This window comes from Mustela lutreola, chromosome 12, assembly GCF_030435805.1.
Source record: "Mustela lutreola isolate mMusLut2 chromosome 12, mMusLut2.pri, whole genome shotgun sequence".
Classification (NCBI taxonomy): Eukaryota; Metazoa; Chordata; class Mammalia; order Carnivora; family Mustelidae; genus Mustela; species Mustela lutreola.
In genome coordinates this window covers 8322934-8350437 of record NC_081301.1, presented here as the reverse complement: position 1 = coordinate 8350437, position 27504 = coordinate 8322934, and the positions used below count along the sequence as shown (strand labels likewise).

Genomic DNA, 27504 nt, shown 5'->3' with positions numbered 1-27504 from the left:
CTCTGCCTTCAGCTCAGGTCATGATCTCAGGGTCTTGGGATTGAGCCCCGCATCGCATCGGGCTCTCTGCTCAGCGGGGAGCCTGCTTCTGTCACCGCCCCCCCACCTCTCTGCCTGCCTCTGTCTACTTGTGATCTCTGTCAAATAAATAAAATCTTTTAATTTAAAAAAATATATATATAACACGGGGGTGCCTAGGTGGCTCAGTAGGTTAGGCATCTGCCTCAGGCCTAACCATGGTCCTGTCCTGGGATCAAGTCCTACACTGGGCTCCTTGCTCAGCAGGGAGCCTGCTTCTCCCTCTCCCTCGGCCTGCTGCTCCCCGTGCTTGTGCTCTTTCTCTGTGTCAAATAAATAAATAAAAATCTTTTAGAAGAATAAATAAGCTAAAAAATACAACACAGAAGCAAAGAAGGTACAGAATTGAAGTTAATATAACCAAAAATACCAGTGTTGATTAGTTTTCTTTCTGCTACTCACACACCTGTAGTATTTATTAGGAAGGTACACAGACACGGTAAATGTCACCAGCATCTCTTTTACATTTTCAACATGATTTTTTTCTTTCAGAAGTCAGTGCGATTTTAATTTGAAGCAAAACAGAGAAATGGGTTTCTCTTCCTCATTCATCCTTACTGCTTTCTGATGGCCATGGCATAAAAGGCTTTTTCCTAGGAATACAGCTTTGCATTAGGTAAGCTATGAACTTACTAAAAAGAAAGGTTTTTTAAATTTTTTACTAAAATACTTCTTTTCAGCAAAAATAATGATGTAGTTGTATTTAATTGCTCTAGACCAGAGTTGCTTATACTTCTATTCTGGGGAGGAGCTCTTGTGTATTTTAAGACCAGTCACTGCTTTACATTATTTAACTTCACAGGAACTTCTCTTCTGAGTGACTTGTTTTAACTTAGAAAAATAATAGATTTAAATTAAACTGTTTTGAATCCTGACCTACCCTTCTGAGATATATGATGTGGGACAGGTCTTTTAACCTTCCTGAGCTTCAGTTTATTCATTTTTAAAATTAGTATGAGGATTCAGGGATATTACAAGAGCCCAGGTTTCCCTAGTCTGTTTTGTGAACTGTAAAGCATTTGGCTAAATACAAAGAATTTTGGTAGGCATGGGGTATTGGTATTTTTATACATTTGCGCCAGTCTTTAGATTTACTGAAGTGGTATTTACTGTATTTAAATGTGCTCCCTATAGTAAGCATGCAAATTACCCTCTGATCTGATTATGAAATCTCTGGAGGGCTTCAGGACTGATGGGCCTACTTCCCTATTAATGTCTAAAACTTGACATACTATTCTTTAGCTGTATAATTAATACAGGCTACTGTTAAACTCATCAAAGTTGGAAGATACCTTGAAGATCATCTAGAGCTCGGTGATTCTTCAATATTTCCCAGTTTTTCCCTGCTTTTAAAAAAAGCCAGAGAGCCTCCGTGAACTATGGAGGGAGTGAGTGGGAATAGGTTGGGTTACTATTGGGTTATTGTTGTCATTGTTTTAAAACTGAACTGTGTGCAAGATAAATAAAATTGCTAGTACATCATTAAGTCTGAAGATTGTAAATAATTTGCTCTGGAGTTTAGGAATGTATTGTATATTATAGATTATTTCCATTTATTTGTGAAAATAGTATTCACCTTTACCTTTCATACTATCATCAGGCTATATTGAGCCTGAGCAAGTGTTTTGAACCCAACTTCGCCACCCACTAGTTATATGACCTTAAGCAGATGGTGTACCTCTTTGTCTGGTTCGTATTATATATTCTATACAATAGGAATAAAAAATACCTATCCAGGGGTGCCTGGGTGGCTCAGTGGGTTAAGCCTCTGCCTTTGGCTCGGGTCATGACCCCAGGGTTCTGGGATCAAGCCCTGAATCGGGCTCTCTGCTCTGCAGGGAGCCTGCTTCCCCCTCTCTCTCTGCCTGCCTCTCTGCCTACTTGTGATCTCTCTCTGTCAAATAAATAAACAAAAATCTTAAAAAAAAAAAAAAAAACTATCCAGTGGGTTATTTTGAGGACTAAGATAAAATATATACAGTGCTTTTGTACAGATTTTGGTACAATGCACACATTTAATGAATAGTAGATACTGTTGTTATCTCTATAATTAGATTTTTCCCTGTTACCCCGTTTGGAAACTTTGTAGTCAGTAACTAGTTTACCTTGCATTACTTTATTTTTCAAACTGCTCAATTAAGATATAATTCATGTGCAATTAAAAGTTTTTTAGTATATTTAGTGGGTTAGTATATTCAGATAGCCATTACCACAATCTAATTTGAGGATTTTCATCCCCGCCCGAAAACCCCAGTTGGCAGTCAGTCACTACCGTTTCCTTTCCCCATAGTTTCTGGCAGCCACTGATTCACTTTTTGTCTATAAATCTTTCTGTTCTGGACATTTCTTATAAATGGAATCATATAAGATGTGGTCTTTTGTATCTACCTTCTTTCACTTAGCATCATGTTTTCAAGGTTCAGCCATGTTGCCACATCTGTCAACGCTTCGTTCTTTTTTATTGCCAAAAGAATGGCATAATATAAGAATACTTATATAGAGGCGCCTGGGGGGCTCAGTGGGTTAAAGCCTATGCCTTTGGCTCAGGTCATGATTCCAGGGTCCTGGGATTGAGCCCTGCATCGGGCTCTCTGCTCAGCAGGGAGGCCTCTCTGCCTGCCTCTCTGCCTACTTGTGATCTCTGTCAAATAAATAAATAAAATCTTTAAAAAAAGAAAACTTACATAATACATAATAAAAGGGAATACTGTTTCATTGTATGGATATATCACCTTCTATTTATTCAGTCAGCAGATGAGGACCTTTGGGTTATTTCCACTTTTTGGCCATGATGGATATTGCTATTGTGGATATTTGTGTGGATATCATACCATATGTTTTCAGTCCTCTTGGGTATAGACCTATGAGTAGAATTGTTGAGTTACATGGTAGCTCTGTGTTTAACTCACTGAGGGGTTGCCAAACTGTTTTCCAAAGTGGCTGTACCACTTTATATTCATATGAGCAATATATAATGGTTTTGATCCTTCCACATCTATGTCAATAATTGTTTTTGTCTGTTTGATTTATCATAGCCATCTGAATGGTTATCTCTCCTTGTGGTTTGAATTTGCCTTTCCCTAGTGAATAATGATACTGAGCATTTTTTGTGTGCTCATTTGTATATCTTCTTTAGAGAAATGTCTGTTTGTTCAAATCCTTTGCCCATTTTTCAGTTGTCTGCTATTAAATTTTCAGACTTCTTCATATATTCTGAATACAGAGCACTTAACAGTTATGTGATCTGCATATATTTTCTCCCATGTTGGAGGTTACCTTTCCACTCCCTGGATGGGATTGTTTGTGTCTTGCACTACCCCTTGCATCTTTCTGCTGAGCAATTCAGTCACTCCTACCAGTTCTACCTCTCTGTTCTCCATAGTCACTGTTACTTTCATGGCCTCAAACCTTGATTACATTTACTGAAATCTTTTCTCTTAAGATTTTAATCATTTATTTGAGAGAGAAAGAGAGAGTGAGCAAGGAGCTGGGTAAGGGGCAGAGGGAGAAGCAAACTCCCCGTGGAGCAGGGAGCCCTATACGGGGCTCCATCCCTGAACTCCAGGATCATAAATGGAGCCAAAGGCAGATGCTTAAGATGCTAAGCCACCCAGGCGCCCTTGCTGAAATCTTATAATTAAGCCTGTACTTCTTTGACTTACTCCTGCTTTTAAGTGCATCAGCAGATTGTCTTTCAATCTGCATATCACTGAGAAGTTTTCAGTGCTGCCCCAAGTGCCCACATTTAAAGTTCAGACGGCGGGGGGCGCCTGGGTGGCTCAGAGGGTTAAGCCTCTGCCTTCGGCTCAGGTCAGGATCTCAGGGTCCTGGGATCGAGCCCCGCATCAGGCTCTCTGCTCAGCGGTGAGCCTGCTTCCCCCCTCTCTTTCTGCCTGCCTCTCTGCCTACTTGTGATCTCTGTCTGTCAAATAAATAAAATCTTTAAAAAAAAAAAAATAAATAAAATAAAGTTCAGACGGCGCCTTTAGCAGGGTAATCCGAGCAGTCCTTCCCACATGAAGCATAGGAGTGATCTTGAATGAAGAGCTCAGAGAGAGCTTGCCAGCTGGCTTTCTGGTGGTAGTTTTAGCATGGGTGAGGGTCTTGCCCTCAGTGGGATGGGGGCAAGAATTCAGTGTGCCATACTCACAGTGCGCTTGACCCACAAGAGATTAAAGAAAACAAACCAGAATGCCATATGATTTATAATTTTTCTTTGTTAGTAAGTGAGGCGGGCTTATAGTTTTTTCATATCTAATTTAGATACCAGAGTTTAAATAAAAGTAATAAGTTTTCTCCCACCGTTATTCCCTTGCTCCTCGTTCCCCTCTGAAACAGCTTATACAGTATAGGAATTAATTTGCTTTAAAAATTTTTCCCATAAATTATTCTAAGCCTGGTGTGCTTTTGGAAATCATTTGAACTATTTCAGAATTTCTGCACAGTAAACTGTTCAGACTTTTTTTTCGTCTCAGGTCAGTTCTGATAATTTATACTTCTCTGTAAAACTTTTTATCCATGAGATTTTGAAATTTCTTAGTGTGGAATTGTCTTCTGTCTTAAAGTTTCTATAATGTTTTTTTTTTTTTTTTAAAGATTTTATTTATTTATTTGACAGACAGAGATCACAAGTAGGCAGAGAGGCAGGCAGAGAGAGAGGAAGGGAAGCAGGCTCCCTGCTGAGCAGAGAGCCCGATGCGGGGCTCGATCTCAGGACCCTGAGATCATGACCTGAGCTGAAGGCAGAGGCCTTAACCCTCTGAGCCACCCAGGCGCCCCTATAATGTTTTTATAGTCCATTCTTTATTCCAAATTTTGTGAATTTGACACTGCAGTTTTAGTTTCTTCATTGTTTTAGAATTAAGAATTTTGTTTAATTTACTGGGGGGTTTAACATTTTTTTCTTTAATATTTCTTTATTTATTACAATGTATAATCACATGTAATCAGATGTGCTCTGGTATGTGTGCCCACTTTTTTCTCTCTTTTTTATGTTTTGGTAAATGTCCTAAAAAATTTTAAAAAGATGTGTTATTTGTAGACTGTAGAGGTTGTATGTTTCATTTAAATTAGCATTACCAGTGATACCTGTCTAAGTTTCTACATTCCAGTTATCCTTTGCCTACCTGATTAAAGAATTAAAAGAGGGAAAATTATATTTCTTACTACAGTTATGTTTCTGTCACTCTTGTTTCCTGGAGACTATATTACATTTACACACAGTTTGCAAGATAATCCTCATTATGAATTATGGAATTCATCAACTAACAATAAACTTGCAAACAAACAATAAGAACAATAAGCTCTTGTCCCATTTGATACTTTTTACATTGACTCTTACTTTGATATTAATAATGTTGCCTGGCTTTTTGCTGTTTTCATAAACCCATTCTTTTGACTTTTGACCTTTTTGATGGTGAATTCCATTATCTTTTCTGTATCTGAACAAGTATTTTGCCTTTATTTTGAAAGCTATTTTGATTGGGTATAGAATATAGGTTGACAGGTTTTTACTTTTAGTACTTTGAAGATGCCCGTCTTGCATTGTCTACAGTCTCCTGACTGACATTGTTTCTGATAGGAAGTTTGCAGCCTTTCTTATCCTTGGTTCTCTGTACAGAATGGGTCTTTTTCCCCTCTGGCTGCTTTTAAGAGTTTCTTTTTACTGGTTTGAAGTGATTTGATTATGGTATAGCTTGGGGAAATTTTCTTTATGCTTGTGCTTAGAATTTGTTGAGGTTCTTAGATGTGTGGATTTGTTGTATTTATGAAATTTTGGAAAGATTTTGACTATTATTTCTTCAAGTAAATTTACCTTCACCTCTTCTCCTTCAGGGACTCCAATTAGGTGCCTTAAAGTTTCTCAGGGTTTACTGATACTTTGTTTCCCCTTCCCCTCTCCTTTTTTTTTTTTTTTTTTTTTTGTCCTCCCCCCCCCCCCCCATTTTATTTTAGGTTGTTTCTCTTGCTGTGTTTTCAGGTTCACTGATCTTTTTTCTGCAGTATTGTTATTCTTCAGTGTTGGCTTATCTGTGTTTTGTTTTTTAAAGAATTTATTTATTTATTTGACAGAGACAGCGAGAGAGGGAACACAAGCAGGGAGCCTGATGTGGGGTTCAGTCCCAGAACCCTGGGATCATCACCTGAGCCAAAGGCAGACACTTAACGACTGAGACACCCAAGCACCCCTGCTTATTTGTGTCTAATCCATAGAAATTCGATTTGGGTGTGTGTGGTTTTTTGGTTGATTTTTTTTTTAATAGCTTCCCTGTTTAAATACAGGAAAGCTATATTTTAAACATATGGAATACAGAATTTTCTACCAGTTATATAAATTTGTCATTTCTGGGTCTATTTCTATTGATCACATTTTTTCCTTTCTTTATTATGGTTTATATTTTCCTGCTGCTTTGCATGTCTAGTGATTTTTCATTAGACGGTAGGCATGAGTTTTACTTTCTTGGGCTCTGGATATTTCTGTACTGTGTAGATATTCTGAATAGTTTGATCCCTTTGAGGCTTATTTTCAAGATCTGTTTAACAGGACCAGAGCTACATTATGTTTGGGGCTAATTTGCCCCCTCTACTGAAGCAAGACTTCTGAATACTCAAGATTTTTCACTCAGAAATTTTCTTTTGTTAAGTATTTTATTTGATTGCTCCTTCTACTCTATTCAATTCTTTGTCTGAAGGACACTAACTAGCCATACATTGGATCTCTATTCCTTTTCTCCTGTTGTATTCTCTTCTTTCTTGCTGTTTTCATAATTTTATTCTCCTCCTGCATTCTGGTAAAAGTTCCCCTAGGGTGCCTTCCACATCACTGATTCCATTTTCTGTTGTTGTGGTTCTGCACCTAATCGGCTGTTTACATTTCTGCTCTGTTACTAGTTTCTCTGCATCTTCAAGTCATCAGCCCTTTTTTTTTTTTTTCATATATACCATGTCTTCATAAGTTTGTGGAAACTTTTTTTTTTTTTTTAAGATTTTATTTATTTATTTCACAGACAGAGATCACAAGTAGGCAGAGGGGTAGGCAGGGGTTGGGGGGAAGCAGGCTTCCCACCAAGCAGAGAGCCTGATGTGGGGTTCGATCCCAGGACTCTGGGATCATGACCTGAGCAGAAGGCAGAGGCTTTAACCCACCGAGCCACCTAGGCGCCCCTGGAGTCATCATTTTGAAAATGCTGTCTAAGGGCGTCTGGGTGGTTCAGTCGGTTAAGTGTCTGCCTTCCACTCAGGTCATGATTCCAGGATCAGCAGGAAGTCTGATTCTCCCTCTGCCTATCCCCCTGCGCGTGTGTGTGCATGCACACCCATGTGCTCTCTTGCTCTTTATATGTCAAATAAATAAATAAAATATTTTTAAAAAATAAGAATTAAAATGCTATCTAGAGGGGCACCTCAGTGGCTCAGTTGGTTAAGCGTCTGATTCTTGGTCTCAGCTCAGGTCTTGATCTCAGGGTTGTAAATTCAGGCTCCACATTGGGTTCCGCACTGGGCATGGAGCCTACTAAAAATAAAAACTAAATGAATAAAAATAAAAATGCTGCCTAAGCTGTGCTCTTTAGGGGTGCCTGTCTGGGTCAGTCAGTATGGCTAGTGACTCTTGATCTTGGAGTCTTAAATTCAAGCCCACATTGGGTTTGCTTTAAAAAACAGAGCTTGCTTTAAAAAACAGCAACAAAACTGTGCTCTTTGTTAACTCATTACTGTTTTCTTTTTTGTTATTGTAGAATGTATTTACAGACCTCATGTACTTACAGAATGAAACGAATCAGGTATTTTTTTTGTTTGGTTGGTTGGGTTTTTTAAAAATATTTTATTTATTTATTTGACAGAGAGAGATCACAAGTAGGCAAAGAGGCAGGCAGAGAGAGAGAGGGAAGCAGGCTCCCTGCCAAGCAGGGAGCCTGATGCTGGCCTGGATCCCAGGACCCTGAGATCATGACCTGAGCTGAAGGCAGAGGCTTAACCCACTGAGCCACCCAGGCATCCTGACCAGTCAGGTTTTTAATTCTTTAATGGGAAACATTCTGCTTGGGTCTGAAAAATTTCCACCTTTGTGGGTGGGTTGTTTTTGTTTTGTTTGTTTATTTGTTTGTTTTACCATATACACCAATGCTGTTAGAATCATCTCTTAGCTCTTTAGTTGGAAGACAGGCTGAATCATCCTGACACCAGGGGTTAACTTGAATGGCTGGGCCAGAGGCTAGGTCTTAGGTACTCTTAGGAGAGCTTGAGCTCTGTGCACTTTATTCTGTGTTAGGGAAATTGTTTAAGATTTTATTTGTTTGAAAGAGCACACGCACAGAGAAGAAGTGAGGAGGAGAAGCAGACCTCCTCACCGAGCCAAGAGCCAGACACGGGGCTGGATCCCAGGACCCCAAGATCACAACCCAAGCTGAAGACAAGACACTCAACGTGTCTTGGCCCAGCCGATAAATGTCTCTACCTCCTTCCTGGGGCTACTCCTGAGCCCCACCCTCTCATGTCAAGTTTTTTAAAAAATTTCTACTGAGGCACTGTGCAACCTTCGGTATTCCAATATAGTCAGCTACAAATGTTGCTAATCAGCAGGACCTGTCGCATAGTCGGCTCTGCAGTTTTAGCCCTGGATGGACCTTCGAATGAACAGGCATTAGCGTTCTTCATTGCTGCTACTATACCAGGATTGTCTGACGTAGTAGGTGGAGTTGCAGGAGTAATGCGTCTTTTCAGTCTGGCCCCATCTCAACTCTGTCCTTAATTAAAGTTTAACCAGATAACTCTGGTCGCTAGTTTCCAGGACTAAGGCCAATTTTTTCATTTTTCCTAGATTATTTTGGTTAGGATATGGTAGATGGGAAGAATTATATATTGCTTTCAAGTCTTCCATCTTACTCTGTGATACTGAAATTTATTGTGAAAGGACATATGACTGTAGGGTATACCGGGTCCCCTCCTCTGAATTTCTCTTGAGTTTATAATTCTCTTGTGGTGCTTTTATCAGGCTTTTCCTTGAATAACACAGTTGTATGCATTTTTCTTAATCTCCCCTACCAGATTATAAACTCTGTACAGTGAGATTCCTTGATCATTCTAGAAATTCTTCCACAGTATTTTGCATATGGTAGTTCATGGTGGTGTACTTATTTAAGTGTTTATTGTGAGTTAATTACTTCTGTCAAAGTTTTTTTTTTTTTTTAATTGAAACAACAGCCATACTATTAATATAGGTAACAGCTGCTTGTGAGCTTATAAATAGGCTTATATAGCAGGAAAACCCAAAGGAGAAGTTCAGGCTTTGCAGGTTAGTAAGATCAGGGAACATGTAGAAATACCACACTCACCCAAAGTTAAGGGGTAGAGGTCAGATGCTTATATTTTATTTATATTTTTCTAAAGTATTTTATTTTTAACCTCTACGCCCAGCATGAGGCTCGAACTCACAACTCCAAGATCAAGAGTCACATTCACATGCTCCACCAGCTGAGCCAGCCAGGCACCCCAAAAGTCAGATACTTTTAAATTTTAAGGACCATTACCACCTTGACATAGTTTTTCAACTATGTTAGTTGAACATAGTTGAACATAGTTTCAACTATGTTTAGTTTTTCAACTAAAGTTATGTGATTTTTTTTTTCTTCCCAAGTTTTGGGGTTTTTTTAATGTGTGGTTAAAAAATACATATATCGGGGGCGCCTGGGTGGCTCAGTGAGTTAAAGCCTCTGCCTTTGGCTCAGGTTGTGATCCCAGGGTAATAACTCCCATTTCTAATTCCCCTGAGCCAATAATAACCTCTAATCTACTTTTTTGTCTCTGAATCTGCCCATTCTAGATATTTCTCATAAGCGGAATTACACAATTGTGTCCTTTTGTGTCTAGCTTCTTTAAGTTAATGTTTAGCATGATTTGGCATGTTTTCCATGTTTATATTGTAGCATGTATCAGAGCTTTATTACTTATTATATTCTGTATTCTTTTAGGTGTCATTGATTTGTAATAATGTTAAGTCCTCTATTTCCTTTTAGATCCTAAATCTGGTTTTTTCTATTACTGAAAGAAGTTGGAGTCACCACCTGTTGTTGTAGATTGGTCTGTTTCTCTATTCAGTTTTGTCCATTTTTTGCTTCATATATTTTGTCCCATATATGTTTCTCTTGTTGGGTACATATATGTTTATGGTTGTTATATCATCTTGATAGATTGAACCTTTTATCCGTATATAATGTCCTTTGTTCTTGTAACCTTTTTGACTTAAATTCTATTTTGTCTGATAATAATATAGTCGCTCCAACTCTTTTGGTTACTCTTTGCATGGAATATCTTTTCTCTCATTTTACATGTCTCTTATAGATAAGATATAAATAAGTCATGTTTTTTAATCCATTCTGCCCGTCTCCAACTTTTAATGGGGGAGTGTAATCCATTTACATTTAAATACTGATAAGGAAGGATTTACTTCTACCGTTTAGCTGTTTTCTATATATCTTGTATGTTTTTTGTTCCACAATTCCTCCCTTACTACCTTTTAAAAACCGTTAAGGGGCGCCTGGGTGGCTCAGTCATTAAGCATCTCCCTTTGGCTCAGCAAGCCCCACATCGGGCTCCCTGCACCGTGGGAAGCCTGCTTCTCCCTCTCCAACTCCCCCTGCTTGTGTTCCCTCCCTCACTATGACTTTCTCTGTCTAGTAAATCTTAAATGTGTGTGTGTGTGTGTGTGTGTGTGTTAAAAAATAAAATAAAAACATTTACTCTCCTTTGGTATGCCATTTTGATTCTTTTCTTTCCTTTCCATGTATAGTCTTAGTAATTACATTGAGGTTTACAGTTAACCTCTTAAACTTAGCAGCAACTTAGTTTGACTAATTCAATCTTAGTTCCTTTTACTTTTTTTTTTCTTTTTTTTTTTTTAAGAGAGAGCACACAAGTCCACTTGAGTTGCGGGGATGGGAAGATGTGGAGAGGGGGAGAGAGAATCTTTTTTTTTTTTTTTTTTTAAGATTATATTTATTTATTTGACAGAAATCACAAGTAGACGGAGAGGCAGGCAGAGAGAGAGAGAGAGAAGGAAGCAGGCTCCCTGCTGAGCAGAGAGCCCGATGCGGGACTCGATCCCAAGACCCTGAGATCATGACCTGAGCCGAAGGCAGCGGCTTAACCCACTGAGCCACCCAGGCGCCCTGGGGAGAGAGAATCTTAAGCACGCCCGGCACCCTAAGATCATGACCTGAGCCGAAATCAAGTTGGATGCTTAACCAACTGAGCCATCCAGGCACCCCCAAACTTAGTTTCAGTAGTACACACTCTGTTACTTAGATATCTATCCCTCCCCTTTCTGTTATTGTCATGGATTACATTTTCATATGTTATCTATCAACATAGATTTATAACTATTTTATGCATTTATCTTTTAAAGCATACAGGAAAAAAAGGAGTGATAAGTCAAAAGAATAATAACAGCTTTTATGTTTACGTTGCTAATCTTTATCAGTGGTCTTTATTCCTTCATGTGACTTGGAATTACTGCCTAGTATTCTTTTATAGTGGCCTGATGGATCTCTTTTTATCATTTCTGGTAGAGGAGGTCTACTGGTAATGAATGTCCTTAGCTTTTGTTTATCTGGGACTGTCTTAATTTCTCCTTTATTCAAGAAAGGATAGTTTTGCCAGATAGAAAATTACAAGTTGACAGTTTTTTCTTTTACCACTTTTAATGTCATACCACTGCCTTCTGGCCCTGATGGTCTTTGATGAAAAATTAGCTATAAATCTAACTAAAGATCCTTTTTTATGTGATCAGGCACTTCTTTCTTGCTGTTCTCAAGTCCCTTGTCTTTGACTTCCTGCTATTTAACTTCTAGTGTGTTTAATGTGGATCTCTTTAATTTTACTCTACTTGGGAGTTTTTTGAGCTTTTTGGATGTATGGGTTTGTCTTTTATAAGGGGAAGTTTTCTACCAATATTTCTTTTAATACTGTTTCTGTCTTTTCTTTTATTGGAGACCCCCATGGTGTGCATGTTGGTACATTTAATGGTGTCCCACAGGTACCTCAGATTGTGCTCATTTCTTCCTATCCCTCTGGCTGGATAGTTGGAATTGCTTTGTCCTTGAGTTTGCTGATTTTTTTTTCCTTTTGCCTATTTAAATTTGCCATCGAACTCCTCTTGTAAATTTTTAATTTCAACCTGTATTTGTTTCCTATGTCTTTCAAAAACATCACAAACTAGATGGCTTAAATAACGGGAATTTGTTATTTCACAATTCCAGAGGCTAAAAGACCAAGATCATGGTGTTGGTAGATTTGGTTTCTCCTGAGGCCTTTATTCTCGGCTTGCAGATGGCCATCTTTTCACTGTATCTTCACATTGTGCGCGCCTCACATGTTTCTCTGTGTGTCCAAATTTCATTCCTTAAAATAATACTAGTCAGAGTGGATTAGGGTCCACCCTAACAACAACTCAACATCTCATAGCAATCACGTTCTAGGGTGCTTGAGGAGTCAGGGCTTCAACATGAATTTTGAAGGGATATAATGCAGCCCACAACACAGCTATTATTCTTGGCTCCAGAAGTTGTTTGGTTCGTTTTTATCATTTTTGTCTCCTTACTGACATTTTTCTCCTGATTTCCTTTAGGTTTTTTGTCCATAGTGGGGTTGGGGGGGCGGGGGTTGTCTTTTTTTTTTTTTTTTTTTTTTTAAAGCAATTTGAGCACATACAAGGGAGACGATTTAACAACTTAAGCTAGTAATTCCAATGTCTGAAATTCCTCAGGGATAGTTTCTACTATTCTTTTTCTTGTGAATGCACCTGTTTTCCTTTTACTTTGTAGTTTTTGGTTGAGAGCTGGAACGTTTTATGTATTCTAATATGGTTAACTCTTGAAATCAGATTCTTCCTATCCTATGGGATTTCTTTTGTTACTTTTTGAGGGCTGAAGTAATTTGTTTGCATGACAGTTTTTCCAAATGATTTTGCAAAGTCTACATCCCTTATTGCATGTAGTCACTGAAGTTTCTGTTGCTTTATTACATGGTCAGCCTGTGACCTGACAGACTTCCGTAAATACTTGGACTCAGGCCCTGGGGGTGGATGGCAGGGGAGTGTGTTTGTCTTTTCAAAAATCTTACGGTCAGGCGGCACCTGGGTGGCTCATTGCGTTAAAGCCTCTGCCTTTGGCTCAAGTCATGATCCCAGGGTCCTGGGATTGAGCCCTGCATTGGACCCTCTGCTCAGCGGGGAGCCTGCTTCCCTTCCTCTCTCTCTGTCTGCCTCTCTGCCTATTTGTTATCTCTGTCTGTCAAATAAATAAATAAATATCTTTTTTTGAAAAAAAATCTTACGGTCGGAAAAAAGTTTATGATCGATGCTGCTGAGGAAGACATTGCTGCTTGAGCGGGCCAACACAAAGCTATGTGGATCCACCATACTGGCCAGAATGCAAACCCTCAGCTTTTGAAAGATGTAATCCTCGTCCTCCCTGGTATGAGCCAGCCACTTCAGGAATGTGGGCCACTGTCCCACAGACTGGCACAGGGGTGAGGAATGGGGTTTATAGTTGGTTTGTGCATACAGCTCTCTGGGTGAAGTTCAACGCCTCTCCCTTCAGCCAGCATTGTCTTGGTTGCTACAAGCGTCTGATCAGATTCCAGAGTTCTGAAATAGTAGCTTACTGGTTGTTTTGATGGAGGGACTGATCCCTAGAGCTCCCTTTTTCACCACTTCCTTTAATATCACTTATGACCTTTATTTTTGTAGAATTATTTTTAAAAGTCTTGTTCTCAGTCACTTAAGATTCCACAAAAGATACTTGAAATCTTGAGGAAAAGATTAGTGTTCAGTAGTAGTGTTGGGAAAATAGGCTAGACATTTTGAGGGAAAGGCGCTGGAATCCTAACCTTACTCCTTATGCCAAAACAAACTCTTCGTGTATTAAACATTTAAGTGCTTTTTTAAAAAATGGCACCAGGGGGAAAAAACAAATGCTTTTAACTTTTTAAAAATAATCTTGGAGTTGGGAATGCCTTTCTGTGTCTAATACAAAACCCTGGAGCCATAAAAGCAAAGATTGGGTAATCTGTATACATTTCAAAGTTATAAATTTAATTTACAAAAAACTACAAATCAGTAAGATTAATTGACCAATTTATTTGAGCAAACAATATGACTGATAATTTATAGGAAAAACAAATGACCAGTAAACATGAACCAAGAATATCATTCTCATTCATAATTAAAGAAATGTTGATCAAAACAACAATGAATTATGGGTTATTCACTTAGGAGATTTGGAAACGTTTTTCCCCCTGGTTTGATAATATCTAGTGTTGTTAAGAGTGTGGAGGAGTAGACCTTATTGTTCCTTGTTGGTAGGAGTGTGTCTTGGTACAACCTTTCCGAAAAGTGGCTTCGTAATATATATCAGAATGTCAAATCCGCAGCCCTTTGACCCAACAATTCCATTGGTAGAGATTACCTTATAGATGTTTCCAAGGATATGCTAAGATAGTTATGCACAGATGTATAATTATATTGTATATATTATAATAGCATTGCTCTTAATTTCAAAAGCCCAGACAATTGAAATTCTATAAGAAGAGAGCTGCTTAAATTAGGATATGTCCATATAGCAGGAGCTATATCGTCATTAAACAGAACTGAATGAGTTCTTTCTGTGCTAATATAGTACATTAGTTCATTTGAGCTACTGTAACAAAATACCATAGACTGGTTGGCTTATAAACAACAAATTTATTTCTCATAATTCTGGAGGCTAAGAAGTCCAGGGTCAAAGCGCTTGCAGATTCTGTGTGTTGAGAGGACCCACTTCCTGGTTCATAGTTAACTCGTCTTTTCCATCTGTCTTCACATGGGCAAAAGGGCTGAATAGTCTCCGTGTCTCCTGTAATTTTTTAACGTTTTTATTAAACTCTGCAGTCAGTGTGGGGCTTAAACTCAATTCTACCCTGAGATTGAGTCACATGCTCCTACCAAATGAGCCAGACAGGTGCCCCTGTGTCTCTGTTATAAGAGCAGTAATTCCATTCATGAGGACTCTGCCCTGGTGACCTCATCACCACCTAAAAACCCTCCTCCAAATGTAATCGCATTGAGGGAATAGGTGTCAACATGAATTTGGGGAGACACAGTCTATACCATGTCAGAAGTTCTCCCAAAATCTATTAAGTGACAAAAGCTAAATGCAGAATAAAATGTAGGTAATGAACCCATTTGGGTAAGAATTTTTAAAGGATATATATGGTCTATTCTGATAAATGCATATAAAAATTTCTAGAAATATATGAATTTATTAATGGTGATTTTCTTTGGGAGGAGGAATAGGAACAATTGGTGAAGAATTTTGGTTTTTGTTTTTTGTTTTTTAAACAAGTTTCTGTAAATGCCTTTACATGTGTATATTATCCCCCCCTTTTTTTAAATAGCTAAAATCCAAATTCTACAGTGATGTGATCTAGCAGAGAATCTGTATACCCAGATATGGTTCTCAGAATTTCCATACTTTCTAAGTCTTATGTTTACATACTATTAACTTCTCCTTTTGAAATTACAGATACCTGGATAGTTTATTTCCTGGTCTATTTTTGCTTTAAATTATCATGAAATGTTTTAAGAGATGTAGCCATAAATTAATATTTCTTTCTAAAAATACTATGTTACCTCTAAAAATTAATAATGAGTAACATGGTATTTTGGCATCTTCCTAGAAGAGGCAGAATGATGTTATAGGGAAAATAGCATAGGCTTTGAAGTCATAGAGACCCACAGTCAATCAAATTCCAATTTCATAAAAACTAGCTCTTATTTTAACCTTGGGAAAGTTACCTGAAATAGCTGAACTTGAGAATATCAGTCTCCACATTTGCAGAGTCATAAAGATTAAGTGGGAAAAAAAGGTGTATAGCCCCTGCTATATAGTAATTACTCAAGAAACATTGGTTTCTTTTCTTGGTCTTTCTCCCTATCTCTCGAAGATGACTTTGAATCTTTGGGGGGTTTTTTGTTTGTTTGCTTTGTTTTTAATCTCATACTTAGAAAATCTGGCATTTAACAGTGTTTGGATATAGTATTGGAACCAGGTGACAGCGCCAATAAATCTCTCGGGTTTACTGGTTTATTTTAATTTACTATGGAATTATGGTGTGTGAACAGGATCTCAAACGAAGTTTATCTTATTGATTGTTGCTATTTGAAATTTTCTCTAATGCATGACTACCCCACAAAATATATTTACAGTAACAGCACAGGCGATCCTTTATTCTTTGTTTTAGTTTTATCTTCGGATTGAGTTCATTCAGTAACAGGGACAATATTTGCTATGCTCTTTGGTCTATAAACAACTTGGAGACCACCAGACAGAAGGAATACCTTGCCTTCCCAATTCATTCTGCTTCACATCAGAAGCTCCTAAAGGGCTCAAATTCTGAGGGCCACCAGAGAAACACTGTTTGGGGCTTTGGTGAGTTTGCCCCTGTGGTGCTGAAGGACCAAAGGCAAGATTCTTCTGGCCACTTGACCCCCTTTTCCCCTCACTCCCATGCTCGCGTATAGCCTAACGGTCTTGCTGTTCCTTACAGTTGCTGAGTTCATTCTTGTCTCAGAAGTTACATAGCTCTTCCTTCTCACAATTCCATCCTTACTTCCTTACCCCAACTTGGCAAATGTGGATAGAATCTGAGGTCTCTTAAAAACTCTGTCCTTTGGATAGGTGCCATGTTCGTTTGGAGTAGAAGTATTTACTCTGTTTTATTTAGGAGATTTGTATAGCTTACAGATCACATCTCTGTGGATTCTCTTCTCTCATTCACAGACATAGGCAAAATTGAGAGTTATTACCATGTCGATGGTGGGTGGTTCCTGTTTTCAGCATACTCACACCTGCAAGCCTTGCTCTGGGGGATGAATGCTCCTCCCACTGGCGCCCACTGGCAAGGGGACTGGATGGAACTATGGAACTTGTCTTAGTTTTCTTAGTGATCAGTAAGTTCCTCTTTGGGCTAGAATTAGTACTAATTTTTCTTTCTCTTGTAGCACTGAACAAGATTTGTGATGAAATGGAGCCTGGAACAAACTCTTTTCGAGTAGAATTTCCTGATTTTTCCAGCACAATTCTGCAGAAACTGAACCAGCAGCGCCAGCAAGGACAATTATGTGATGTTTCCATTGTTGTCCAAGGCCACATTTTCCGGGCACACAAAGCTGTTCTTGCTGCCAGTTCACCCTACTTTTGTGACCAGGTACTCCTGAAAAACAGCAGGAGAATTGTTTTACCTGATGTGATGAACCCAAGAGTATTCGAGAACATTCTCTTATCTAGTTATACGGGACGTCTAGTCATGCCTGCTCCAGAAATTGTTAGTTACTTAACAGCAGCAAGCTTCCTCCAGATGTGGCATGTGGTAGACAAATGCACTGAGGTTTTAGAGGGAAACCCTACAGTCCTCTGTCAGAAGCTGAATCATGGCAGTGACCACCAGTCTCCAAGTAGTAGTAGTTATAATGGCCTGGTAGAGAGCTTTGAGCTGGGCTCTGGGGGCCATGCTGATTTCCCCAAAGCCCAGGAACTGAGGGATGCAGAGAATGAAGAAGAGAGCACCAAAGACGAGCTGTCATCTCAGCTCACCGAGCAGGAATACCTTCCCAGCAACTCGTCCACAGAGCATGACCGGCTGAGCACGGAAATGGCGAGCCAGGATGGGGAGGAGGGGGCCAGCGACAGTGCTGAGTTCCACTACACCCGGCCCATGTACAGCAAGCCCAGCATAATGGCTCACAAACGCTGGATCCACGTGAAGCCCGAGCGCTTTGAACAGGCATGCGAGGGCATGGATGTGCATGCAACCTACGACGAGCACCAGGTCACCGAGTCCATCAATACCATGCAGACGGAGCACTCCGTCCAGCCTTCGGGAGTAGAGGAGGACTTTCACATCGGGGAGAAAAAAGTGGAAGCGGAGTTTGACGAACAGGCTGATGAAAGCAATTATGACGAGCAGGTGGATTTCTATGGCTCCTCCATGGAAGAGTTTTCCGGAGAGAGGTCAGATGGGAATCTCATTGGGCACAGACAGGAGGCTGCCCTAGCGTCAGGCTACAGTGAGAATATCGAAATGGTAACAGGGATTAAAGAAGAAGCTTCCCATTTAGGATTCTCAGCCACCGACAAGCTGTATCCTTGTCAGTGTGGGAAAAGTTTCACTCACAAGAGTCAGAGAGATCGACACATGAGCATGCACCTCGGTCTTCGGCCTTATGGCTGTGGTGTCTGTGGTAAGAAATTCAAAATGAAGCATCATCTCGTGGGCCACATGAAAATTCATACAGGCATCAAGCCGTATGAGTGTAATATCTGTGCAAAGAGATTTATGTGGAGGGACAGTTTCCACAGGCATGTGACTTCTTGTACCAAGTCCTACGAAGCTGCAAAGGCTGAGCAGAATACGACTGAGGCTAACTAAAAATAGGATCTGGCCCTTGAGTGGCAGGCACAAAAATAAACTATGGTAATTATGCAAATCTGGGCACAGATGATGCGTGCTACTTGCTATTATGAGAGAAGCTTAAAAAAAAATGGAAGATATTTCTGAAAGACCAGCTCTAAGTAGGCCAATTTAAAAATCTAATTCCTCAAATTTGTATGTTCCTGTCCAGGCCTGGAGTGGGTAACGGGGAGAAGTTAACCCACCTCCCAGCTGGCGAGGTAAAACTTCAGGCCCGTTGTTGTGATCGAGGCAGGTGGACTTGGTGATAGAGACACCTGCGCTTGGAACTGGACCCCAGCCTACCAGTTCTGTTTCAGGGGGCAGCCGATTTTGATCACTTATTACAAGGTCATGTTGGAATTTTATTTAGCTCTCACCATAGATAACTTAGGTAACGTGGATTTGTTTTGGTAGCTGCCTCACTGAATGAAATGCTACTTAATGTAAAGGCTACAGATAATGTGATTCCTAGGATGCAAAAGTGATTAACAGAGCCCTCTTCTCTGGTTTTATTCTCTCTAAAAGGGTATTTTAACTATGGAGATGCTAAGAGGGTGACGTTCTAAGTATGAAACAACGTACGGTACAAGCTTCAATTTCTGTTAAGATGCCACTCTCACAATGTGTTTCAGACTCTTGATAAGGCAAAGTTTTGTATTTTAGTACTAACATTTAGTTTGGACAATTGTATCTAATTGCAATTCTCTAGGGTGCCAGAGATAGGTATTTCTAATTGGTTTGCTGTCCCAAATCCTGTATAATTATAGCATCCACACAGTGGGATCTGCTCTGCGGCTAGTAGGCGTCTAGCCTGCTTTGACTCTGACCGTGGTACCATTGGCTGGCTCTGAGCCATTTCTCTCTCAGATTATGATGCTTCCTGAGGAGGTCAGTTAGTGACCACAGTTAGTGGGAATGAGCCAGAAGTCATGGCTGAGAGTTCCCTGTGTGTGGAAGATTATGGAGGCTGCAGGACACTCCCAGCGACCAGCCAGAGTCTCGGAAGAGCAGACTTTTGAGCAGGAGTGAAGACCAAGCAAGCGGAGTCTTGAAAATACACTGGTGGGAGAGGGAGTCTTAGAGGGGCACACCGAGCTAATGCTGCCGTTCTTAGGAGTGCTGGAAGGGGTTTTCAAAGGGGGAAAGAAGGAATCCTAATTTTAGAAGGTAGCCTCCAGATTCATGTTCCCAAATTCTAGGTAAAGCTGCATAAATTTACAAGTCCACGTAGCTGTACGCACCAGAAGCCAGCAAGAAAAGCTGCTGTTCTTGGACCTTTTCTGCAGCTCGGTCAGATGTTTTAGGTTAAAAAGGAAGCCTCCATTCAGAATGCTTTCAGGCTGTGTCAGATACCTGAAGGCCTCACCAGGGTAGGACAGGGTGCTACTATTATGTCAGCTTTTCCACAAATTACTGGTCTTTTACTTCTAAGTGGAAACTTCTTTCCATAAAATAAAAATAACTTTTCCTGGATTTGAGGTAAAATTTTGTTTTAAAAGTTTGACTTTGCTCTAATGTGATACACATTGCTGGCAATGGCCTCCCATCCTCAAGCTCCAACCACAAAGGCATTGGCTTGTTGAACGTTGTCTGGAAAGGGGAAAGAAAGTACTTATTTACCCGTTAACTCTTGTAATCAACATTACAAAACAGGGATCTGTTCATTAACACTGTATCATTCTCGATATATAAAAAGCACTTTGTATTTAAAACTTTATTATAAATATATATATATTGATTTTTTTAACGTAGAAACTAGATATTACCTCTTGGTTGTTTGCCACATTAATATTCTCTTTGTGTCAAAACTTCACGGTTACAGTCCTTTCTCTGCACACCTGACAGATGTGTCTAGAGGTGACTGTGCAAGCAGAGTTCAATTGCTCCTTCTCTTTTTTTTTTTTTTTCATGTTAGAAGCCAGTAGGTTTTAGGGATGATCCTAGCCATTATGTGTGAGAAGAAATTGGTTTTTTATTCCTACTGATTTTAGTACCAAGGCAGTGAAGCCATTTTGTTCTGCCAAAAGCTGATCACCCTCTCCCGTGGTGTTAGCAAATAATTTTCTAATAATTTGGAAGGTTTGGTGTGCTGTTTCCCATTAAAGATTGTATTCAAATGAGCATTGGGACATTTTGGGAGAAGAGTCTGAGAGGTAAAATAAAAATATTCCAGAAAAATCATGGTTCTTCAGTTATGCTGAAATTAGCACAGCACCTTTGTTACGAGTAATGTTAAAGAAAGCTCCTTCAGCCAGGAGTGGTGGGCAGCCCTTGGGTGACAATTTGGGAAGTTGTCACTTGTGCTGGGACTTATCTCATGTGTTGTGAAGAAAGGTGTCTTTTATTGAAATCCTTAGATGTACATCAGCTAAGTATAGAATTTAAAAGTGTAAGTTCCTCACATCTGCTGTTTTAAGTTGTTTATGGTAGTTGGGGTTTCCTTTAAAATTCGGGTTGCTAGTTGGGTCAGCCAGACCCTGCAAAGTGGTTGGCATCTGAAGTGCTGGCCATGTTCAGAGAGGTGGGGGAAAGAGATTGCCTTAGTTTGGATAGTGAAAGTGAATTTTTATAAACTTTACTTTATAGGATTAGGAGATCGTACTGGATTACTACCTTTTTTCTCCTACCCACTCTGGGTTGGATAGTCTCTCTCCATAGCCTCAGTACAGCTTTAGAAAATCTTTATCCTTCCAAATGAGTTTGGATAGTTGTGGGTAACATTTTCCAAACAGTCTTTCAGGGATCGTGTTAATGGCCTACAACCAAGTATTTGTCCCCAACTTTGGGTCTTAACTGTGGTTCTTCTCCAATCCCAGTGGGAAAGGGCTTCAAGGCACCACCAGTGGTATTTAATATGAGTATTTATACCATGCCTTTAATTTTAGATCTACACATTACAGCAATCCACTTGGTCACGTAGGGATCACTGTCTAAGGAAGGACTGGTGTAGCCTTTCCTCGCGTGTGTTGAGGGTTACCCTCAGGCTCTCCTGGGCCCCAGCCTGTTGATTCTGATTTCTAGATCTCCCCTTCCTCTAATCCCTTCTGCAGGCCACAACTCTCAAAGAGTCTGCCCGAAAGGGTCCCCTCCATTCTAGTGGCCATTTGCTGAGCTAAACTGACCCGGCGCTGGCTTCTGGCTGTTTGGGAGAGCTGCTTGGTCTCAGTGACCTCTTCCTGTGGAGGCACGAGGCAGACGCATCCCCATACTGCTGCCGAAGTGACACGGGCAGAGCAGAAGTGGCCCGGTTTGTCCTGGGGAGGGGAATTTGCCACAGCCTGCTGGGTGAGGATGGGGGAGCTCCACAGGTGTTTGTCTCTGTGAAGGTCTCATTTAGGGACGCTGGAAACCATGCAGCGTATTTGCCCCCTTCCCCAACCCCCGTCTGCCACACTAATGTTGTGATTTAATTGCTTTCATGGGTCACTAACTTTGTTGAGTAAAACCAGGGTCTGTTTGTTTGGGTTTTTCCTTTGCTACTTATATATTTAAAGGTACATGTTTCTTATTTCTGATCTCTACTGATAGTGCCCAATGGGAAGATGCTGGAACACATTTTGCAAATGTGACCTTTTTTTTTTTTTTTTTTTTTTTTAAGTGTTGCTTGAAGCCTGTGTCATAATGTCAGTTGCTGCTGCCTTCTTTCCTTTTATGAGGTTCCCAATGTTTCTTCCAGAATATTACTTTATTTATGCAAGTCAGGTGACTCTTAGGCCACAAAACCATTTGATGATAAACAGATTATCATTAGGTGCATATCTTATTGATATTTTGTGAAATGTTATGCCTGTGTTGCAAAAGTTGAATAGTTTTGTCTTTATATATTGCTGTCTTCAGTGTACAGCATGGTTTTACTTAATTGAATGTTACTGTTTAATATTTTCTTCTTATAGAAGAGACCATGCCCTTTTGTATGACATGTTTTAATAAATGTTATCCGTCAACTTTGTAAAAAGTTTTGTTTTTCACTCTGGTTATATGACCGCATGTCTTTGTTCTCATCCTGGCTTTTGCCCCCTGAAAATGAAGGTTGTAGCCTTTTGTTAAGTAAATGCCAGATGAATAGTCTGACCAAGTGAGTAGTGAGTGAGCATTTGCCTGTCAGGAATTTATGATGATTATCCCATTTTCACCCCCCGCCAGCTCCATCCAGGGTCTAGGCGTGCTAGGTATTCTGTTGGCTCCTCAGATCCCCTCACGCTGTGCTTCGCTCTGGATGCTGGCATTGGCAGACCTGCCCTGCCTTCTGGTCAGGGTACCCCAGAGATCATCTGGAAGGAACCTGGTGGATTAGAGGAGAGGTTGTCGAATTCCCTCCCCTGGCTCCTTCCTGCCAGGTGGGGGTTGACAGGTGGTCAGGCTCTGCCTGAGGCCACAGCTCCTGTCAGACCGCTGGACAGTTGGGTGACCACACCCTCTCCTTGGCCAGCCCTCGAGAGCTGCACTGTCCTCACAGACGTTCCCTAACCCTGCCCACGCCCTTTATAAGCAGCGCGTGTGTGAAACGGGCACCGCAGCGGAGTGTGCTCTGTTTCACACCAGGACCCCTGCCGACTCTGTAGGTGCCCTCACTCCGCGCAGGAGCCTGTTGTGCCCGAGAGGAGGTGCACCTGTTACGGCGGAACATGGCTGCACAGCGGAGCTGGGTTCACGGCTGTGACCCTTGGAGATGCTGCTTTTCACTGCTCTGTAATGCCCCATGCTCTGGTGGGGTCTCTCCCTCACCTCACTGTGCCTTCCCGCACTCGTCCCCCCCGCCGAAAAAACCCTAAAGAAACAGCAACCGTGCTCTTTAAAAGTGCTGCAGGCACTGAGGGGGCCCACGTATTTCCTAACAACAGCTCATTACCAGAGACACTGCTTGTTTTAGACCAAACTTAACCGTCTTCCCACACAAACCTTCTGTTACCACTGTTTGTTGTGAGGTTTCTTTTCCCCTCCCCATTGCTGATTTTAAAGCCAACTGCAGATTGCCTCAGCTAGCTCAGCCATTCTCTGTGTGGGAAGAAGTCCAGAAGAACCATTTCTAGCCCTTTCTGCGGTGGGGCCTGTCGGGGCTGACCAAGGGCAGACAGCTCAGGCCCTGCGGCATGGTGACCCCCCTGACCCCCGCTGGGGCGCCCCCTTTACCGGCAGCCCCAGCCCACCTGGGGAGCAGGCTTCCTCACGGCTCCCGCAGGGGCGGAGACCTCTGGGGTGTGAAGATGAGAAGCACTGTGTTCCTTATCAGGAGAAAGCAAAAGATGGAAGTGGCTCGTTTGTATTTGGGAACAGAAGGGGGGTGGGATGTGAGGGGTATAACCCAGATGGAGCATGTAACACCTGTGCAGTTTATTTAGCTTTCCTCAGAGTCAATTCAGGGACCGCTTCCCACCAAACCACCGGAGTGTTCCCTGAGACAGTCTCCATGCCTGGGCATCTTGGAGGGTGCACAGCTCTAGAACTTGCCCACAGTCAATGGACCCGCTAGCAGGTCAGCCACAGGAGATGAGGTAAGCTTCGGCTTGATGTAACAGTCATATATGATTGGGTAAATGATTCTAAATAAGATCTTTCTCCGTGCAGAAAGTCTCACTGTGCCCTTCCATCTCGATCTTGTGTTCTTTGTAAGAAAACTCGGTCAGCACTCTGTTCAGAGATCAGTGAATGGAGATGGGCAAGGACAGCTTTTTTTTCTTTTTTCCCCTCCCCTTAATGAGAAACCAGAAGGGGACTGAGAGTAGGGAAGGAAGGCTCAGTCTTAACTCTGAACTGGTCTGACTGGTTTGAATCCAAACCAAGTAATGTGCTTTTATAATCTACCACTTTCTTGTGGCCTGCTCCAGTTACAGAGGAGTCACAGTGTCCTTTGAGAGAGTATGTGGACACTAGAAAAACAAGGTAGTTCATAAACCGTATTGTAGGTAAATATACATTATAAAAAATAGTGGCATTATACTTAGAGACTAATGACTATGAGTTCTATTTTTTTCTTCCTCATTCCAAAATAAGAAACCAGTACTAAAGCCATTAAATGTATTTATAACTTAATAAGATACTAGTTACTCCCCAGAGTATACTGGTCTGCCTAATGTAACAGCTAACCTTTATTAATGGAAGCCAAGGAGTGCTTCTAGAACTGCTCCTGTCTTTTTAATTTGGGGGTCAGCAGTGCTGTGATAAAATCTCACTTGTTAGGGTTCTCTGAAAAGACCCTCATTTGCATGACCCTCTACTCCGTGATGGGCAGATGCCAAATCAGCAAATGCTGCTCGGATTCCTGCAGGGTCTGGCTGTGTCGGAACTGTAGGCTTTAAAATGACAGCAGTGACCTTGAACCAAACTAAAAAGAATACATTTTTACTTTATTTAGTGTCTCATAATGTGGGAAGTATGGTTTATCCTCTTAAACTATGAAGATACAGAGAATCTTCTTGGAGATAGATATATTGTTGTTGTTGTTGTTGCAGTTCTGTGTATTTATTGGGCATTGAACGTCCACTCAAGCCACTGAACACCATACCTACTTTAACGGGTGTTAGAAGAATTGGGATTACAGCCTAAAAAGAGTTCTAAGCGAAGATTCATTGCACACTTCATATGTGCTAAGTATTTAACTTGTGTGAACTCATTCATCCCTCCTAACAGTCCCGTTGAGGTAGAATTTTATTCCAGGCCACTCCAGGTAGCAGGAAAGAATGACCACTTCCTATTCTGTTGGACACGTGGGTTTTTTCCCCCTGAAAGAAACCTTTCTAAACCCCACTCCCGGGACAGCAGGCTGTCTGTGTCTGAGGGTGAGATTCAGAAAGTCTCAGTGAGTTGTCCCTCTCCACCAGCAGGACACTGGGCACGGCTTCTGATGCTGGGGAGCATGCACCTGGGCTAGATTATCCTTCCAGTGCCCTTAGGTGTGTGTGGGGGGGTCACTCTCACAGTACTCCCCAGGCTTTCTCACTTTGCTGTCTTTGGAGAAACAGACACTATGCAGAGAGTGTGCCCGCTCTGGCAGCAGCAGCTAACCCTACCTGAGTATCTTGGGCTCGGCAAGTACAGGTAGAAATTAACCCCAGGAATGGGGAGAGTCCAGTTCTTTCTGAGCTGGTAGAAAAGTTCTGTCAAGGCTCAGTCCACGGAATGGGCAGGGAAAAGGAGCATGACCCCACCCCCACTCCCCTCTGACCAGAGCAACTTTCATTTCACGTGGTCAAGCTGACCACCTCCACGCTCCATAGAGCTCTCATTTGCTCAGAGCCCACCGCGTTCCACACTGTTCTAAGCACTTTCCATGGATCCGCTCTTCACTCTGACACCAACCCTGCAAGGTAGGTGCTGTTGGCATGCCCGTCTATCAGGGTGCTGACAGCAGAGCCAGGATTCAAACCCAGGCCGCCCTAGAGCCCTGGGCTCCACTGAGCTTATATCTGGTAACTGCCTACCCAAGGGTTCATTTCTGATCATCCAGAGGAAATCCACTCTGCTGGCTAGTGTTCCAGGCGTTAATTTTGAACAGAAATAATCTGGAGAAGGGTTCTGAAGGCTAAGGGCTTCTCTGGGCCCCGACCACTGCTCTGGTGTTAATCTGCAGGAGCTTTGGGGTTTCTCACCACCGGTAGCACCTGCTTATCTCTCGTTGGCCCACCCTGTTCTTACCAGCCTCCAGGACAGCCACTCCTTCACGACAGTCTCCACTCATAACATAGTCTCCTGCCATTTGACTGCCCCCAAACTCTCCTTCCTACGCAGCCCTCTTCCCGTCGCCTCCCATGATCCACTGCTGGCATCTTCACTCAGCTTGGCACCCAAGGCCCCGGTCTAACAGTAGCCTACTTGTCCATTCTTATCTGCCAAGTCCCATTTGGGCTCTGGCTGCTCTCCCCGGGCTTCTCTTCATCCTTGCATGGATGATTTTCGCTGCCTTGAATACTTTTTTTTTCCATCCCCAACTCCCTAACCTTTGTCCTCCCGGAAAACTTGATTTTTCCAGGTTCTGCAAAACTCATCTCTGTGGTGCTTTCCCTGAGCACCCCTGCAAATTGTTCACACCACTCAGCGATTCCGTGTCCCTTTGAACTTGGTTCTGCTGCAGCGTTTGTCACTGTATTGTGGTTTCTTATGTACTGTCCATCCTTTACACGCACTCGTGTCCCCTGCTAAACAATGAGCTCCTCAGAAACAGGAACTATGTCTTAATTGTCTCCGAGTGGCTGTTCCTGGCACAGTCCTGTTCCTGGCACGGTTGAGAGATACTGCTGAATTTAAAAGATAATTATCAATGCAAAGTCATTGGTCAGTCTTTATCCACCAGTTAAAGCCACGGACTTTGTGCTTCATCAGAGACCTTTCTTAGGAAGCATGGGCACCCAGCAATCCTGCAGTGCCCTCTTCCAATAAATGCCACCTTAGTGTCCCCCAAATTGCCTGTTAGCTGAGAATTCTGAGATAAGTACAGATCCTCTTTTCTAACCCAAAGGAAAGATTTTATATCTGAGCGGCCACTGAACTATAATACCGGACACGGGTTTATTTCAGTAGAGTCAGGCAGGAGAGGACACTGGGACTTACCAAACGATTTCTGGTAGAGAACAGTCCGTGTCTGGCTCAAACCAGAATGTCAGGAACTTAGAGTTGACAACTTGCTTTGGAAGCAGAATAAACTGAATCATCACACTCCTTGTTAAATATACCAGCCCCAGAGTGAAGAAAAAGTGACTAATTTTTGTTGTTGTTGTTAATTTCTGCTGAGAAGCTTGTTCTAGAAGAGGGCATATTTTCAGTGAAATTTTGGCACAATCTGAAACAGATGGTTACATTTTATTTGGTGCTTCATCTAATACTAAAATTTGTGGCAATTGATTAAGGACCAAAAGTTGCTTTTGGACAATATTCAAATTCTGATTGTGCTGATGTGAGCTTTAAGGAACAGTAGAATGTTACAGTCAGGAAACACAGAATCTGGGC

The 27504-nt window shown here is 41.4% G+C and overlaps 1 protein-coding gene across 7 annotated transcripts in view; it reads left to right on the top strand.

Annotated features, from left to right (window-relative positions):
• The window catches only part of ZBTB43 (zinc finger and BTB domain containing 43), a 35665-nt gene extending 13146 nt beyond the window's left edge, over positions 1-22519 (top strand). For 4 of the 7 annotated variants that reach the window (XM_059142244.1, XM_059142241.1, XM_059142242.1 and 1 more), the window contains exons 2-3: positions 571-694; positions 17114-22519. In XM_059142244.1, the coding sequence (XP_058998227.1) occupies positions 17137-18540 (1404 nt within the window). In that variant the 5' untranslated portion in view covers positions 571-694; positions 17114-17136 and the 3' untranslated portion in view covers positions 18541-22519. Of the gene's footprint in view, positions 1-570; positions 695-6150; positions 6426-17113 lie in introns of those variants that run through there. The other 3 variants (XM_059142245.1, XM_059142248.1, XR_009346396.1) reach the window with 2 other exon arrangements.
• The last annotated feature ends 4985 nt before the right edge of the window (positions 22520-27504 follow it).